Source organism: Cervus elaphus, chromosome 18, assembly GCF_910594005.1.
Source record: "Cervus elaphus chromosome 18, mCerEla1.1, whole genome shotgun sequence".
In the NCBI taxonomy this organism is placed as follows: domain Eukaryota; kingdom Metazoa; phylum Chordata; class Mammalia; order Artiodactyla; family Cervidae; genus Cervus; species Cervus elaphus.
In genome coordinates, this window is record NC_057832.1 from 94,533,591 (window position 1) to 94,553,268 (window position 19,678).

Consider the following 19,678-nt stretch of genomic DNA (forward strand, 5'->3'; position numbering starts at 1 on the left):
GTCAGTAGAACAGAAAATTCTTTTTATCAAAAACTGAATTTCCTGTTTAAAAGTAAACACCACCTTTGATATCAAAGCTGTTTAAGTTCCTTCCACACCAACTACTGTATTTGGCTTTTGCTGAAACTACCAGTGAACTCCACTATCACTCTGATTTAGGGAAGCACAACATTTTTGGTGTGCACACGCTCCAATGTGACCTTGCAATGTGAACACTCTGTATACCACAGCAGTGGCTCCCGGGGGAACAGCTGAGCGGCTGTCACGTTTCCCAGCAGAACAGGGTGTAACATTCTTTTGCTCACCAAGTTTATTTAATGGCACACTCCAACCTCATGCAGTTGGCTGAAAACTTCAACCATTGCCATTCACTGCTGTGAATCCATTACTAAACTGTTTGAAATTATTTTTTTACCCATTTTAATCTCTTTTCAATAAACAAATAAAAACACACTATTTTAAACTATTTGGGTCAAATTAATTTTATTATGCTCCATGATGAATTGCCACCAGTGCAACATCCTATTCACTATACATTTCAAAAAAAAAAAAATTCACATACTAAACAAAATTTCAGTTGATAAATGGAAATGAATGATTGAAAGTCTTTATGAATCTCATACATACAATATGTGGCTAGCTGAAATTGTCTATCACATAGCGTTTAGATATAAAAAGCCTCATGCTAGTTTGTTAAACGCGAAGGCTATCAGACAATCATTTAGCTGGAGTGCATGTGGGAAGCTTTCAGACGACGCACAGGTATAGTGCTGTCCACGGTGCGAGGCGGTGGAGGACTGAAAACATGCAACCTTTACATCTAAAGTGGATTTAGTCTTCATGCCTGGACTGAATCCCACAGCTGCTGTGTTTCAACCAATATTAATTTAGACTTTGTGCAACAACAAAAGTCTTTTTTTTTCCTCCCTTTAAGAAGAAAGAATAAACTCAATTACCATTGGCAAATTTTATACCTATCTTACATGTTTAGAATTGTGTTTCCAATTCGAAGATTTGATATCCTCTGCTCAGAGCAGCTCCCGATAAATCTTTATCATAACAAAGCTAGCTAGAAAACCCTGCATTCCTTGCCCCAAAGTGAACAGATATCTTAAATTGGCATTAAAGATATTTCCAAGATATTGTAAAAAATTTGCATAATGTCTAAAAGAAACAAAAAGGAAAATGACCAATATTACTTAAAATAATTAAAACGTTCTATTTACCATTTGCACAAATTCCTAATTTTATTGGTTAGTTGTTGTCCAGCCTCATCCACACCAGACCCACAGAGATTAAGCCACACACAAAAAAAAAGCAGAAAAAGGTTTTTAGCAGCAGAGGGCACTGTTTTCTGCAAGAAACAAAAGGTCTAGAATCTTTCCCATGAGCTTAAATTATTCCTGCAAGGTAGGTAACATTCTCTGAATAACTTAACTATTGTACTGCACCACTTACTGCTTTCAGCAACAAAACCTTTTAAATTATTTATGATAACTAGATGCATGATCACTAGAGATTATGTAATAACTGGTTAAAATTCAAGCCACATCTTGCAGGTCCAGCCTGTCAAGATCATGCCAATAACTAGATTTTGGTCGGTACAATTATAGAGAGCTTAATTTTTAGTCGGATATTTTGACTATAGTAAGGAAATACATTTGGAACTACATTCTGTATATGACTCAATGTGAGAAAAATAGGTGTCTGTATTTAAATCAGATCATTTTTCTACCTAAAATTTAAAGTAGGCAGGTATGATAATTAATGCTATATATATGAAACAATCACCCTTAGGCAGACTAGTGTACTGTAGAGAGGCAAGGAAACCCAAATTTTAACACATCATGTAGCATATATAACAAATGTACAGGTTGTAAAGTTTTATTCTTACTTTTTTAAAATCTATCATTTGGTTTTATGTTCCAAGAAATTTGACACTGGGACCACCAAGCTTTTAAGAAAAAGGTAACCCTTCACCTGACATTTGACAAAAACCTTGAGAAATTATAAAAAAAAAAAAAAAAAAAAAAAAAAAAAACCACCCAGCATATTATAGTTTCACTATTACAGGGTATACCTTTGCCAACTAGGTAAGACTTCTATGGTTGGTATTTTTGAATATCTCAATCCATACAGACTACAAAATAAAAATACTTAATCCCACCTCATTTTTATAATGTTCTGATTTTTATAGCATATTTAACCAAATACCATAATGTACAGCCTCCTTCAGTTCATGTAGTATGGACTTATCTCTAAGATTCCCTAAACTTTAACATCTTAACTTTTCTTTCAAAATAATACCAAAAATACTTTTAAAAAATTTTTGCCAAAAAGAGCCTGCCACATTTGCTATAACACAAAAATAACCTCAGTCAAGTATTAGGTATGCAAGGGCTCCTTATGATTCCAGCCTCCAAATACCAGATCTGTACAACAACAGGCAATATTGCTGTAAGAGGTGTGTTACTCATTCTCCCAACTAGCATCTCTGTAGTGATTTTACATAGAGCATATTGCTAAAATCTGAGAAACTGCATCAGTGTAGTGATGTCTAGAGAACTGTGCAATGTATCAGCTTCAACATTCATGTGGCATGTGTTCAAAAAGAAGGGGCTAAATAAACTAAGATTTGCATCACTTAAAAAAGAATGTAGTGCTATACTAGATTTTAATAAGAAAATTTAGGTACAGAAAAAGTAGGGTATGAAAATAGTGTTTTCCTTCTGGCATTATAACTAAATTACATTAAGGTTTTTGTCAGTCTCACATATAATATTTAAACTCCCTTGTTGATGGAATGAAAAACACTCACAAATCAAGTGAGCATCCTGGTGTAAACGTGCACACAGTCACAGGGAGTAGCTTTGCAGAGGCTTATGACAAACCCTTACAGATTAAATGAGGTATTGCACAGATTAATAAAAAAAAAAGCAAAAAGGCAACAAAAATATACAGCAAATTGGTAGAACATTTACATGATAATTTTACAGAATCCATAGACAGAAAGTAGTGTTTAGTATTTCACCTTAAAAATATATATATATAATATATAGATCAGTCTTCCCATTCATCATCATCCTCAAAATCTTCATCCTCGTCTTCATCCTCATCTTCATCTAGGAGAGGACCAGTAAGACAGGTAAAACAGAGACACGAATAAAGTGACATTACACAATGCTTGCTATTCAACTTCTAAAACACAACCTGGAGGAATCCAGTCACTAAAATGGTTTAAAATCAATCAATAAAATACATCTAGAGTATCTGATTGTGCGCTGAAGATTAGAATAGGAGTAAGAAGATTGGATTCTAGTTCCTTAATCTCTATGGAACCAGTTTCAACCTGTGCTTCCTTATGTGTAAAATCACATGAGCTGATCTCTCTGAATCAACGGGGCTTCCCTGGTGGCTCAGACGGTAAAGAATCTGCCCACAATGCAGGAGAACCGGTTCAATCCCTGGGTTGGGAAGATCCCTTGGAGAAGTAAATGGTTACCCATTCCAGTATTCTTTCCTCGAGAATTCCATGCAGGGAGGAGCCTGGTGGGTTACAGTCCATGGGGTTGTAAAGAATCAGACTGGGCAAGTAAAATTTCACTTTCTCTGAATCAACACACATATCACAAGAAAAGCTGTAAAAAAATATACTTGCACATTGTTTAGCCCATTTCAGTTATAATTCCAGTGACAGGTAGGAACCGCATCAGCACTAAGCCATAAAGGAAACAGAGGAGGCACCCCAATACCCAACCTCCTTTTCTCCCCTGACTCTCTCTTGAACCCACTGGCACTGCTCTTTCCCAGTCACCAAGGACCTACTATCATTAAAAGTGAACTTGAACATGAAAGTCACTCAGTTGTGTCCAACTCTTTGGAACCCTATTGGAATTCTCCAGGTAAGAATACTGGAGTGGGTAGCCTTTCCTTCTCCTAAAGCTAATGCTCAATTCTGTTCTCAGCTTTTGACCCATCACACCCATCTGACCCAGATGATCACCCCACCCTCCTTCAAACTTCTTCCCCTGACTTCTAAGATACCACACTTGCCAGTCCTCCAAACTCTATTAGACTTTCTCTTCTCTGTTTATACCCACACTTCTTTGATTCCGTACCTTTAAATACCACGTATATCTTCATGATATGCAGATGACATTAACAGTGCACATCTCTCCCCTGAATCTGACTCATAACCAAATGCCTACTTGACATCTACTTTTAAATTTTTAGTAAGTATCTCAAATTTAGTATGTATAGAATCAAATTCCTATCTTTCCTTTCAAACTTGCTCCTCCTAAATCTTTCCCCATTCTATTAATGAAAACTTCACTCTTTCAGTTGCTCAGGTCAAAAACCATCACTCCTTTTTTCCCCAAAGCTTGTTTTCAATCCATCAACAAACCCAATGTTATCCACATTCAAAGTATAACTAGTATCCAACCACTTCTCAGGAGCCGTCAATCTGATTCAAACCTGCATCATCTCCAGCTTGGGTCACTGCTATTCATTACTCTGCTAAGAACCTTCCAGGGGCTTCCCACCACATTCATGGCCTCCAAAGACTTGCTCTTGGCTTCCTGCCACCTCATACTACTTCCTTATTCTTTTTTCTCTTTCTTCTTTATTCTTCTTCTTGTTCCACCCCTACTGACCTTGACACTGTTCCTCAACCTCAGGGAGTTTATACTGGCTGTACATACTTTCCTGTTTTCTACAAGGTTAACTCCCTGAACTTCTTTGAGTCTTTTCTCAAATGACATCTTAGGTAAGCCTCATTATCCTATGATAAATGAAATTCTCTCTCATAGTCTGTCTTTTCCCTTTTCTGCTTACTTTCTGTCCATAGTGAAAATGAAAGTGAAGTCACTCAGTCGTGTCTGACTCTTTGCAACCCCATGGACTGTAGCCTACCAGGCTCCTCCGTCCATGGGATTCTCCAGGCAAGGATACTGGAGTGGGTTGCTATTTCCTTTTCCAGGGATCTTCCCGACCCAGGGATTGAACCTGGGTCTCCCGCATTGCAGGCAGACGCTTTATCGTCTGAGCTATCAGGGAAACCCTTAGTACATATCACTATTTAAAGTACATATTTTCTAATTTGTTTTATTTATTGTCTCTCTCTTTCTCACTGGAATGCATGCTACAGAAAGGCAGGGATTTTTCTTTTTTTCTTATTATTTCACAATAAATACTTGTGGAATGAATTAGCTTATTCTACCTTTTAGCACAGTATAGAAATGAAAATGCCCCTTTAAGGAAAAGAAATGTTGCTAAAGGATCTTAGATATCCACATTCTTAAGGGGAAATAAACAGGAGGAAAACAACATTTATTGAGCACCTACTATGTGCTCAGCAACCTGCTGGTTATTTACATAATAATTTGCTGTTCATATCAATCATCTGATTTATGAATTCTCTCCACGTGACAAACTGGAGAACTGAGGTCCACCACAGAGAATAAATAATAGATTTAATAAGAACAAAGATCTGCTTCTAGTACATCATGCTCTTCAGTAAATCTCAACCATTACCACAGCAAAACCCATATTTTTTCTCTTTTAAAAATGATACTCATTTAACGGTGGTGTGCATATGTTTAATAACCACAAGTACAAACTACTCTATTCAAATAACATTTTGGGAAAAAACAAAAAAGAGGGAAAAAAAAACTAGGGTTCTTTGGCAAACCCCAGAAACAATATAAATTATCTCATTTCTCAGTCCCAATTCTTACAAATCAGGAAAACCTAAATTTCTTTTTTCTTTTTTTTTTTCTAAATTTCTTAAGTCACAAGAATGTCTCAGGAATGAGATACAGGAATGTCAAGTCTTTTTTAACAAGTTGTTTGCCAGGCATTCTATTAATACTTCTTCTAGTTTGGGAAACAAAACTGCCATTTTTGCCAAAATTCTTCTTCCAATTTATGCTTATGACATGGCATCCATTAAGCTTCAAACAGACTAGTCACAGTGACAACTTCTTAAAATATGTCTGAGAACCTACATCAATGAGGTATTCAATAACAGGAAGAAAATCTAGAAAAGACTGTGTCACAGAATAAAAAGAGAAACAGAACTTCAAATATTCAAATTTATTAACTATACATACACACATGCAAACATACCTGAAGAATGAATGGCTTTGCTCCTCTTCTGCATCACCTCCATTAATGCACCTACAATTCCTGAAGTGGGTGCAGGTGCTGGTGGTGTAGACTCTGGGGCATCAGTTACCTTGAAAAGGAAAGTCAGCAAAACTGAGTAATACATCCTCAGCAGAAAGTCTCTGTCTCCAGAAAATCCTTCTCTCTTACAAGCACTTCATTATTTTAAAATAAAATAAAACTAAAAAAGCAAACAATCAAGCCCAGGATAGGAATAACTGAATTAAGAAAAAACAAAAAAAAACCAAAATTGCTGCTTTAAAAGACTTATGTAAGATATATTTCCTATTCTTAATGCATAGGCCATCAATAGATTTCCAAATTTAGATTAAAAATCAAACTTTTTGCTACCTGCCCTTGAGGTTGGGTTACTTCTGTTCATTCTAACACACAAAACCTTGGCTGGTAAGAAACTTTAAAACAGTTATCAAAGGATATTATTCTATAAAACTGAGCACATATTTAGATTCCTAGAGTTACTAGGTGAGAAGCACATTTTAAGATATCTAAGAGCATTTAAAGAGACTTATATTTTCCTGAAAAATTCAGCTTTGCTAATAAGCTTTATAATTTTAAATTTTATATTTAATATAAAGTTATAATATAAATATGTATAATAGACAATATATATACTGCAATTCAAAATGAACCTTCCTTCTCATGTATGTGAAACTTCTCATTAAGGAGATCAGATGGGTAGCCTTCAAAATGTACCTCACAAGGCAACTAACTTTCCCCAATTAAAGTACTGTTTACTTTATCTAATATAAACTACATTTAGGGAAAAAAAAAATCAGTATCAAAGGGTCTCATTAAAGAGACTCACAGACTTAGAAAATCAACTTATAGATGCCAGGGTACCTAACGGTTAGGGTCTTTGGGAAGGTCATGTACACACTGCTATATTTAAAATGGATAACCAACAGAGACCTGTTGTACAGCACATGAAACTCTGCTCAATGTTATGTGCCAGCTTGGATGGCAGTGGGGCTTGGGGGAGAATGGATACATGTATAAGTATGGCTGAGTCCCTTCGTTGTTCATCTGAAACTACTACAACATTGTTCACGACTATACCCCAATACAAAATAAAAAGTTTTCTTTTTTTAAAAAAAAAAAGCCCTACCAATAAAGGGTCTTATTAAAACAGAAAAAAGGATCTTATTAAAACCTAATTTCTATATAAAATAATCCCTGATTTCAACACTCCCAACTCTTCCCAACCACATGGACTATACACTCCATGGAATTCTCCAGGGCAGAATACTGAAATGGGTAGCCTTTTCCTTCTCCAGGGGAACTTCCCAACCCAGGGATCAAACCCAGGTCTTCTGCATTGCAGACTGATTTCTTTAGCAGCTGAGCCACAAGGGAAGCCCCGTTAAAGAGACTACAGGAAATTTGCAGAAACTAAGAAAAAAAAAAATGCAATTTAGAAAGTACTGCTCTCTGTGCACTTTGATTAAAATGAGTAGTCATTTATAACAAAATACTCATTTTGTTAATTTTGTCCCTGGACTTATAGTATCCACAGAAAAGTATGTTATTGGTATAATCAAAAATGAAATTAGCACAACTATACTAAATAATTACACACACATACACATAGCTACCTTTGAATAACATGAGTTTCAATTGCATGGGTCCACTTATATGCAGATTTTTTCCAATAAATATATTGGAACATTTTTTTTAAAGATCTTCTACATCTGAAAAAACTTACAGATGAATCACATTGCCCAAATACATGAAAAAATTAAGAAAAAGTTAGACATGTCACAAATGCATAAAACATATGTAGATACAGGTCTACTTTACCATTTACTACCATAAAGTATACACAAATCTATTGTTAAGAAGTTAGAATTTATTAAAGCTTATGCACACACAGGGACTTTGGGAAATCCTACATACATGGCACCATTCCCTGTTAACAGAAATATAAACAAATGTAAAGATGCAGTTTTAAAGATTAACTGCAGTGCTCACTGTACTACTGCCCTAATTTTGTAGATATCTTCTAATTCAGTTGCTAATCAGTGAGCCATGCATGAGTATCTATCTACTTGAAACTCCTTGTGATTCTACTAGTGTGAGCAGTTTGTCTCCCCAGTAAACTGTGCATCACAGTAAAAAATGTTCTCTTGTAGTTCTCATGTATCTTCCATTGGATTGAGTGCAATACTGCAATCCTTGAATAAAACCATGGGACCCATATGAAGTGCCACTGGTAATGCGGGAAGTGCTCCAAAGAAGGGGAGAAAAGTCATGACATTACAAGAAAACACTGAATTGTGTGATATGTTCTATAGAATGACGTCTGCAGCTGCCCACCATTTAAGGATAAATGAATCCAGCATTAAGGATCATAATGAAAAAAGAACAATAAATTCATGAAGCTATCACTGCAGTTAGGTGTAGGAGACCAACCCCTCTTTCCTCCTCCTCCTCCTCAGCCTACTCAGTGTGAAGACAACAATGATGAAGACCTTTGTGATGATCCACTTCCACTTAATAAACAGTAATCATTATGCCATCATCACGCAGAGTTCCAAAGAACAGCAAGGAGAGATAAGAAAGCCTTCCTCAGTGATCAATGCAAAGAAATAGAGGAAAACAACAGAATGGGAAAGACTAGAGATCTCTTCAAGAAAATTAGAGATACCAAGGGAGCTTTTCATGCAAAGATGGGCACAACAAAGGACAGAAATGGTATGGACCTAACAGAAGTAGAAGATATTATGAAGAGGTGGCAACAATACACAGAAGAACTATACAAAATAGATCTTAATGACCCAGATAACCACAATGGTGTGATCAGTCACCTAGAGCCAGACATCCTGGAATGCGAAGTCAAGTGAGACTTAGGAAGCATCACTATGAACAAAGCTAGTGGGGGTGATGGAATTCCAGTTGAGCTACTTAAAATCCTAAAAGATGATGCTGTGTAAGTACTGCACTCAATATGCCAACAAATTTGGAAAACTCAGCAGTGGCCACAGGACTGGAAAAGATCAGTTTTCATTCCAATCCCAAACATAGGCAATGCCAAAGAATGTTCAAACTACCACACGACTGGACTCATCTCACATACTAGCAAAGTAATGCTCAAAATTCTCAAAGCTAGGCTTCAATAGTACATGAACCGTGAATTTCCAGATGTTCAAGCTGGATATAGAAAATGCAAAGGAACCAGAGATCAAATTGCCAACATCCGTTGGATCATCGAAAAAGCAAGAGTTTCAGAAAAACATCCACTTCTGCTTTATTGACTACACCAAAGCCACTGACTGTATGGATCACAATAAACTGTGGAAAATTCTTAAAGAGAAGCGAATACCAGATCACCTGACCTGCCTCCTGAGAAATCTGTATGCAGGTCAAGAAGCAACTGTTAGAACCGGACATAGAACAACAGATTGGCTGCAAATCGGGAAAGGAGTATGTCAAGGCTGTACACTGTTACCCTGCTTATTTAACTTATATGCAGAGTACATCATGCAAAATGCCAGGCTGGATGAAGCACAAGCTGGAATCAAGATTGCTGGGACAAATATCAAAAACCTCAGATATGCAGATGACACCACCCTTATAGCAGAAAGCGAAGAAGAACTAAAGAGCCTATTGAAAGTGAAAGAGGAGAGTGAAAAAGCTGACTTAAAACTCAACATACAAAAAAAGAAGATCATGGCATCCGGTCCCATCACATCATGGCAAGTAGATGGGTAAACAATGGAAACAGTGACAGATTTTATTTTGGGGGGCTCCAAAATCACTGCAGATGGTGACTGCAGGCACGAAATTAACGCCTGTTCTTTGGAAGAAAAGCTATGACCAACCTAGACAGCATATTAAAAAGCAGAGACATTACTTTGCCAACAAAGGTCCGTCTAGTCAAAGCTATGGTTTTTCCAGTAGTCATGTATGGATGTGAGAATTGGACTATAGAGAAAACTGAGCATTGAAGAATTGATGCCTTTTGAACTGTGGTGTTGGGGTTGGGGAAGACTACTGAGAGTCTTTTGGACAGCAAAGAGATCAAACCAGTCAATCCTAAAGGAAATCAGTCTTGAATATTCACTGGAAAGACTGATGCTGAAGCTGAAACTTCAATACTTTGGCCTCCTGATGAGAAGAATTGACTCATTGGAAAAGACTGTGATAAGATTGAAGGCAGGAGGAGAAGGGGATGACAGAGGATGAAATGGTTTGATGGAATCACCAACTCCATGGACATGAGTTGAGCAAGCTCCGGGAGTTGGTGATGGACAGGGAGCCTGGTGTGCTGCACTCCATGGGGTCGCAAAGAGTTGGACCTGACTGAGGGACTGAACTGATCATGCCATACAGTTAATAAAACAAACTTATCTGTTGTGTTAAGTGTGCCTTTTTGTGAAAATCTAAGACTACATGGCGAGAACTGTATGAAATATTTTCGTGTCAACATCGCCTAAGTATTCATCATGTAGGACACAGTGTATAAGATTGAGTTATGTCACCATGAGGTATGCCTCTCGTAACTGGAGAAACTGTGTAGCTGCCTATCATCACAGGTAAATGGTTTTGAAAAAAAATAACAATATTTCCAATACAGTATTAAGAATATGACTGTAATAATATATGCCATAAAATTTTATGATTCATTCATTAGTATATAGGTTAGCTACAGTGAAGCAATAATATTGAATATACTAGGCTACCATAAAGCAATCATTATTGCTATCAATGTATGAATTGTTATACCTGTAAATAACTATAAATTTCTCATATTTTCATTTTCAATGTCTAGTGTATTACATATAACATCTAGCATTATATAAGAATATTGACCAATACTGATGTAGGTACTAACAGACTATTCATCTTGTGAATAGGATGATGTAAAGTTATAGTATTAATAAATTCAATTCAGTACTGTAAATGTATTTTCTCAACATTTCTCTTCTCTAGCTTACTTTAAGAATATAGTATATAGTATAATATATATAAAACATACAAAATATGTTTATTTTTATGTTATTGTGAGGCTTCCAGATAACAACAGGCCATTAGTAATTAAGTTTTGGGGGAATCAAAAGTTATACACACATCTGGCTGCTCAGGGGGCTGGTACCCAAAACTCCCATGTTGTCTAAGGGTCAACTTATGTATCTGAAATTCTAAAGGGTACGGCCCCATTAAAATCTGCTTTTCATCTGGGCTGTGGTCATTTTGACAATAATTCTGCCCATTAACAACCATTCAAAGTTCCTGAGAAACCTTTAGTCAGAAGTAAATGGGAAGAGGGAACAGTTGACTGTTCAGAGGCTGATCTAAGAATCATTCTGAATACATGTTAAGAAAAGATCTAAACACATTTTAAAGACTGGAAGTTTCTTAAATCTGTGCTATGCTAATGTTTAAACGCCTTCATTCAATTAGTTGTATTCCCTATCTGTCATTTCCTTCCTAGATAGTTAGTTTCTAGGATTTAGGAAGTTATAATTCTCTACATACTGCAAAATAATTTTCCATTAAAAATCTCTTTTAGTTCCATTTACTTCATAGAAAAAGCTATCATCTGTAACCTGTCTGAAGTCCTGCAGAAAAATGTTCCTCCAAGAACTGAGAGACCACATATAAAGGTCTCTCAGGGAGCATATGAATGTTAGGTAGCTTAGGCTTTAGGTCAGGAGTCAAGAAACTACTGCATGGGCCAAATCTAGTCTGTTTCATCTTTCTGTATAACTTTCTTAAAGCTAAGAATGATTTTTACACTTTTAAATGGTTGAAAGAAAACAAAAATGAAAGAAGAATATTTGTGATATGTGCAAATTATATGAAATTCAAATTTCAGTGTCCATAAATACAGCTTTATAGAACACAACCATGTCCATTCATTTATGTGCTACCTATGGCTGCTTCCACAGTGCATGTACAGCTGTTGCATCTGTGGCAAAACAGCACAGCTGAGCAGCTGTAACATGTTATATGGGTCTGCAAGCCTAAAATGTTTCCTATCTAGTCCTTTGAAGAAAAAAGTTTGGTAACCTCTGCTCTAAGTGAAAGTGAAAGTGAAGTCGCTCACTTGGGTCTGACTCTTGCGACCCCATGGACTATAGCATACCAGGCTTCTCTCTCCAAGGGATTTTCTAGGCGAGGGTCTGGAGTGGGTTGCCATTTCCTTCTCCAGAGGATCTTCCCGACCCAGGCATCAAACCTGGGTCTCTCACATTGCAGGCAGACGCTTTACCGTCTGAGTCACCAGGGAAGCCCTGCTCTAGAAGAAGGTTAAATGATGACCTCATCCAACTCAGAGAATCCAAAATTATCTGCCATCACTACAGAAATTCTTTCAATTCTCTGTGGAGTCTGATTCTCTACTAATTAAATTTCAGACACAGCAACTTTAAAATATAGTTTAGTTTTCATAAAGTTAATGGTCTGACTTTACCAATATGATTACGATTGGTTTCAATATGGCTACTTTTACTTCTGTGTAGTTTAATAGAGATTTTTCTCTCAATTAAATTTCATTTAAAAGTCTAGAACAATGAATTTCGAACACAGTGCAATATTCTCTTTATGAAGTTCTATAATAGGTAAACAAACTATGGTGACAGAAATCGGATTGGTGATTCTTTTTGAGAAGGGAGAGAGGCATGAGGGAACTTTCTGGGGTGGTACTTTTGATACAGAAATATAGGTTACACAGGTAAAGGTATAAATGTATGCATTTTATGGTATTAAAAATATCAGAAACTCATAGGGTTAAAAAAAAATGCCAAGATACAAAGTAAAAAAAAAAATTCTTTCCAAAGACGTCTTATAATTACTTTAAAATTCCATGAAGACAGATAGTCTAGATCGAAAAGAATGGATTACTTACAGATTTCAGTTGAATACCCTGTCGTATCTGGTCTAAAAGTGCATCCCTTCCGGAGCAGGACACCGGCCGACTGTTCTGTTCCACTTTTTTTAGCTGAGCACCCTCTCTAATTTGATCTAAAAGAGCTGCTTTGCTTCCTGCAGGAGTCGGAACTTGGTGGTCGCCGTCAGAAGGGAGGCCAGGGGGAGGCGGTGGCCCTGGGGGAGGCGGCGGCGGAGGCGGCGGGGGTGGTGCCACGCACCCGCTCACTGACAGGGGCGGAGGCGGTGGCGGGGGCCCTGAAGGTGCGGAGGAGGGCAGAGCCGGGAGCGGAGGCGGGTACATCCTGTTTGGCGGTGGCGGAGGGACACCCACACCTGGCCTGGATGGAGGCGGCGGTGGCGGGGCAGCTGTGGGAGCTCTTGAAGGTGGTGGAGGAGGAGCCCCTCTTCCCCTGGCAGGAGGGGGAGGAGGGCCCGAGCTATGTGGCGGCGGGGGAGGAGGCGGCGGCCCTCCCCTTGATGGTGGTGGAGGTGGTGGTGCTGAAATACAAACAGAAAAAAAGAAAGCATGCTTTTTTCCCCCCACAAACATTATACTGAAAAAGCAACATATTTCAACATGTATTAAAACAGTATGAGGAAAAAAGGCCTCATCTTTGTATTTTATTTTACAAAGCTATGTGAGCAAAGATGATATCTTATAATTCTGATATAATTCTCAATAATTTGGGAATCCTCAGCCTAAAGATCACTTTCCTGGTCTTGAAAAAATATTCACTAAAGTAGTAGAATTTAGTTGTTAGAAATCAGCACTTCTCAAGGTGAGGGAATAAACACATTTTTATATAATAATAATAAAACTATAACAATGAAATTAAACATTTTGGTCAATAAGCATCATTTTACATTTTAATAAAAATGGTTACTTTTCCTCTTAAAAGAATTAAGTATAGTTAGCTGTTCTATACAGTTAATTTACATTCAGAATTAAACAGCTAATGTAGTATATATAATGTTAGAATTTATTCAAGTTAATCTGAGCTAAACTCAAATACTTTCTTTTAAAATGTAAACCTTTGTCACCTAACTTACATTTGTAATTTATAATGTCCTCTATTTTTGTGTTCATAGGGTATATAAGAATACATAATATATAATAAATACATAATAAATATATAATATAGTGATAGATATAGTGTAATTCTAGCAATGGCAGTAGGGAGGCTAGTTGCTCAGATGAAATGTTCAACTACTTCTTCAGGAGACATTAACAAATTGAAAATTTCTAAACACTGCAAAATTCAAGTTAGTAGTAAAATATTAACATTACTCTGGTAGTAATAATATATACATTCTTATTTTACTAAAGGTAAAGTGTAAGTTAAAACAGAGAAATTCAAAGTAAATTTATTACATTTCCAGGGGCATGATTTTACCAACAGCATACACAAATTTACAGAATAATAAACTTCATTATTTTTTCATTAAAAAGTAGAAAAAAAATAACTTTTTTTAAGGAATAAAGCTTTTTATATTTACTGGTACAAACTAATATATTCCTGATGGATAGTTCTGCAGTCTATACAAATACCCACCTTAATTTCAAATAATAGGATTAGGCTCAAAAATGCAATGATACCAAGAGGAAAAAAAAACCCTCACTTCAAAAAAAAGTCAAACACTATTTTCTGATTTCATGTGAGACAATCACAGGAAATATGCTATGAAATATGCTATCAAACGTGGTCGTAAATGTGAGATGAAACAGACAGTAAGGCAAGGCTCACAGGGGTATTGTCTCCTGATTCAGAGACTTTTAAAACTGGAAACACGGAGCAGCAAACAGGAGAGTCATCCTCCTTGGATACAAGCCACCACTGAGGGGAGTGCCCATTATTTACACTCAAGGCATGCTGCTGCTGCTGCAGTTAAGGTTCACCCAATTTTCTCACCAGATCCAAAGCAAGGAGACAAACTTGCTAAGACCAGTCTTTTTCCAACATATTTTGTAATAACAGTAAAACCAAGAGAATATGGTATAGGTACATTATGTATACCCCCTGAATAAGAGAGTACATCAAATCCTCCAAGCAGATACAAAGATTTCATTTTAATCAATTTAAGGCTTGCATTTCAAAAATCAATGATATTTATCTGAACTAGTCTTTTTTACGATTTAATTGTTTGCTAATCAAGAGGAAAAGGACTCACTCTATTCTACTACAAAAACTGTATTGTTAGTCAATCATTTCCTGTGGTTTCGCCAAGGACTCTGGAACCATAATCTTCTATGTACAATGAACAATCTCTTCAGTAGAGAGAATAAAGTTCTTTTGAACTGGGAGTAAGCACACTGATTGGAATAATTTGGGATTCAGCTAATAATCATTCAAAGAGACACGAAATTACTGCTCAGGCAAGGGGAGAGCATTAATTTATAGTGAATAAATTATCAGCTGTACCAAATTTGGGTACTGCAAAAGTTCAGCATTTCTATTCTCTGAAAAGTGACTGGAAATCTCTCTATACTTTCGTGAGGAAAACATCTATTACCACCTTTCTATTTTTATAATCTGTACTATGACTACATAAAAAGGGAAGTATGCCAAAGATATGCCATATCCCAAGGTAAAAATATGAAGGAATTAAGACAGGAGAAGAGAGGAGAGATGGCATAACATTCGCTAGGTTCACATGCACAAAAATGCCTACTGGGCAGACACCACACACCACTATGAGAAAGTCTCAAGGCCTACAGGTTTTCAAAACTCTTGAGTCACCACAAACACCAGATTCAGAATGACAATGATAGTTCTTAGATATTTAATTAGTAAATAAAAAGCATGACACAAAAGTTAAACAAATCAAACTGTTCTTACTATCAAAGCTTAGTGAGAAAGAAAGAAAGACTGAAGCTTCCAGAAAAAAACCTCATCTTGATGGTACACTGTAACGAAAAGCTGATATACTTAAAAATAATTATTTCAGATCAAATGAAGAGTAACCAGTAGATAACTCTAGATATTTGATATTTAAGGGAATTACAAGCAGAAATTATAAACAAGTAAATTAATATTTAAAAGAAATGTGTTACAGAATTCAGGAAACACTTTGAAGAACTGCTCTCATGCACTCTCATCAGGATTAAGCAAACCAGGCATACCTTATTCAACACAGATTTAAATTTATGGGAATAATGACAACTCCCTGAGTTGTCCTTTACCCAACTGCATGTTTATGTTTAGTCCTCCCCACTGCCCCAAATTAATGTAAAAATATAAGTATATTTTATGTAGGTTATTGAAATAATGCCAAGTGTAAAAACCAATCACTAAAAATAAGTATAAGTAATAATAAAAACAACAGACGTGCTGTAAGAGGTAACCCACAGAATTTCAAAAAAATTAAATTACAGACAAAAATGAACTCTGACTCATAGAAATAAATTTCCTTTCTTACTTTAGCATCTATATACCCCAAACATTAGTTTGTATAGAGGGAAGAAAACCTTACTGGATATTAGTTTTGGAGGCAGGATAAATGAGTTATAGCTTCTTTGAAAATAAACACATGCATAATTTAGGACACTGGGTCAAATAACATCCCCCATACATACCACTCCATTGTGGTGGACCTAAAGAGCAGATTATTTATTATAAATTAATGGACTTCAAACAACTGCACAGATACACAAAAAGATATACTGGAAATGATAAGGTTTACCACTTTTTTCAAGCCTGATTACATAATTTTACAAAATAATTTCAAAAAATTTGAGTCAGGTCTTATAAAACCTATTTTTATGACAACTTCATAAACTTCTCCCTGTTTTTTTCATACTTCTGAATGCACTATATGCTTCCCCAAGGAAACATTTCCATAATAAATCATAATTTTTTTATTCTTCCTCTTAAAAAATGTATCTTCTATAAAATCATTCTTGGGTGTCTAAGAAGTTCCACAGTGGGAATTAAGATTCTTGAATATAAGAATCTTGAGTATTAAGTTCCTGAAGCATATTTTTTGTAATGCCTGTGAATTTTTTCCTTTGCTTTAGGTAATTCAATTGAGGACTTTGCCTAATTTGATATTTTAAAAGCAGCTAGAATAAAAAGCAGTAATAAGAAAGTAAAAAAACCCAAAATCAAGTTAATACAGACCACTCTCAGTTACAGATATTCAGGTGAGAGGCCAGCAATATGGACTGCCAAGAGTATTTATAAACTTACAAATTCAGACAGTTCAGAGAGAGCCTGAGCATCATCTGGTGTAAGATGAAGGTTAGTGGTAACAGTGGAGAAAAAGAGAGTCAAGGAACAAACTAGGTCCTCAAGAATCTCCATCATTTGCACACTAATTGTAACCATGACTTATTTTGGCAGCATTTAAAAACAATGTTGCCCAGATGTTTTTATTAAAAATCCATACAATTTGGAAATGTGATTTTTTTCACAAAATAAGATAAATCATCATCATACCATTTTCAGTGGAATTAGCATTGTGTTTCCACAGCAATTATGACTGTATGATTGTTTACATTATCTGTTGTCACAATAGATAGTAAGATTTCTGAGGGCAGAAACCATCTTTGTATCTAAATATCCTGAGTAGAGACTAGTGCCAACATAATAATGTTTACTGAATATATGAATGAACGAATCAATGAACACCAGCAGTGAAAAAGATACAGGTAGGTCAAATACCTAATTTAAAATGTCAGTTAAATCTTCAAAAGAATGTTTTGATTATCTGAAGCTTTTGTTTTGCTACACTGTCTTATCACGAGTATGCAAAAAGGAGGAAGAAAAGTAGCCGCAAATGAATAAACTGGCAAAGAGGTAACAGTCATATTGGAAAACTCAGAGTTAACTGTATTTATATTTAATTGTGACAATTATTAAGATATGACCAAAAAACATGGTGATTTAAATAAAATATCAAATATTAAAAAGGTACAAGTTATTTGTGTTCTCAGGTACCAAATGGCAAGTATTATATTTTAGCTAAGAAAAAAATTTCAAAATAAACAGATTTTGCATTATTTATATTCTAAAAATGCTTATTATACATTATAGAATTCATAATTACATTTAAATTACTACTTCTAATGGTAATAAATGCAACCTCGATAGTGGTCTCTAACATTTACTAAGTGAAATATGCAACTATACTTTTTTATTCTAAAACCAAATAGCCAGAATACTTTGTATGAATTTTCATGAATTTAATATAAGACTTTTAAATAGTCAGAAAAGCCTTGACAAGTTTTTTAGTTATACTTAAATAATGTAAAATATAGTGCACTGGGGCTAAACAAGTTATCCCATAAATAACAACATTCTGCTTAAGGAAGGTTCACATGAACATATGTAGCTGTCATCTGTGCAACTGACCTCAAAAGATTCAAAGGAAAAATAGTCAGAATGCCTGAACAGAAATAAAAGTTACCTTGCCTTCGTAGTTCATTTTTAACAGCTTCAACACCTCCTGTTTTTTCAATGAAGTCATATATAACTTTTGATGTTTCTCTGTCTTTAAGTTGTGCCTCTGAGATTCCACACATATCAAAAAGATTCTTCAATTCTGGATCCAAATTATTCAGCTACAACAGATAAAATAACTGCTAACTATAACATCTATCTCCAATCCAGCAAGTTGAAATTTTATTCTCTTACCTGTGCCTTTTATGAAATTACTTTCTTTTATGTTTATAAATTTTAATATAGTTAGAATATTTATATGTTAAGTAAATATCTTATAAAAAACAGAAGAAAAAAAAATAAAATAAAAAACAGAAGAACAAAGAATAGGTTTTATATTTTATGTTATCTGTTTCCTACCTTTGTAAAGTAAGCATCTTATTTAGATTTTTACCAATCCCTTCATGACTGAAACATTTTAAAGTTCATCTATTCTACCTTGTCCTAAATAAGATTTAGATATGATCACAAATAACCACAAAAAGTATTATTAAATCTATTCCAAAATTTGAGGTCAAGTACCTCTTTATAACCCAAGTACCCTGTAAAATGCCCAACACAAAGAGGCATTCAAAAACACTGTGGTGCTGTTTATGACAAGGCATGGAGGCAACCTCAAAGTCAAGTGACAGGGATGGAGAAAGAAGTGGTGCATGTATACAACAGAATATTACTCAGCCATTAAAAAGGATGAAATAGTGCCATTTGCAGCAACACAAATGGACCTAGAGAGTGTCCTACTGACTGAAGTAGAGCAAATAGAGAAGGAGAAATATCATATGACATCCCTTATATGTGGAATCTAAAAAGAAATGATACAACTGAACTACTTACAAAAAAGCAGAAGGCTTACAGACTTAGAGAAGGAACTTATGGTTGCCAGGGGAAAGGGTGAAGGGAAGGGATGATTAGGGATTTGGGAATGGGAATGTATACACTGCTATATTTTAAATGCTTAACTAACAAGGGCCTACTCTATAGCACACCTGCTTGATGTTACGCGGCAGCCTGGATGGGAGAGGAGTTTGGGAGAGAATGTGCATGCTAAGTTGCTTCTGTCGTGTCTGACTCTTTGTGATCCTATGGACTGTAGCCTGCCAAGTTCCTCTGTCCATGTGATTCTCCAAGCAAGAATACTGGAGTGGGTTGCCATGCCCTTCTCCAGGGATCTTCTCAACTCA

General features: G+C 35.8%; 1 protein-coding gene across 2 annotated transcripts in view; it reads right to left on the reverse strand.

The window, feature by feature from the left end:
* Positions 1–456: 456 nt before the first annotated feature.
* Positions 457–19,678, reverse strand: part of WASL (WASP like actin nucleation promoting factor) — a 78,065-nt gene continuing 58,843 nt past the window's right edge. The window contains exons 8-12 of one of the 2 annotated variants that reach the window (XM_043871886.1): positions 18,466–18,619; positions 16,634–16,651; positions 13,037–13,557; positions 6,130–6,238; positions 457–3,122 (exon numbers count right to left, since the gene is read on the reverse strand). In XM_043871886.1, coding sequence (XP_043727821.1) covers positions 3,061–3,122; positions 6,130–6,238; positions 13,037–13,557; positions 16,634–16,651; positions 18,466–18,619 — 864 coding nt within the window. In that variant the 3' untranslated portion in view covers positions 457–3,060. The remainder of the gene's footprint in view (positions 3,123–6,129; positions 6,239–13,036; positions 13,558–16,633; positions 16,652–18,465; positions 18,620–19,678) is intronic. The other variant, XM_043871887.1, reaches the window with a different exon arrangement.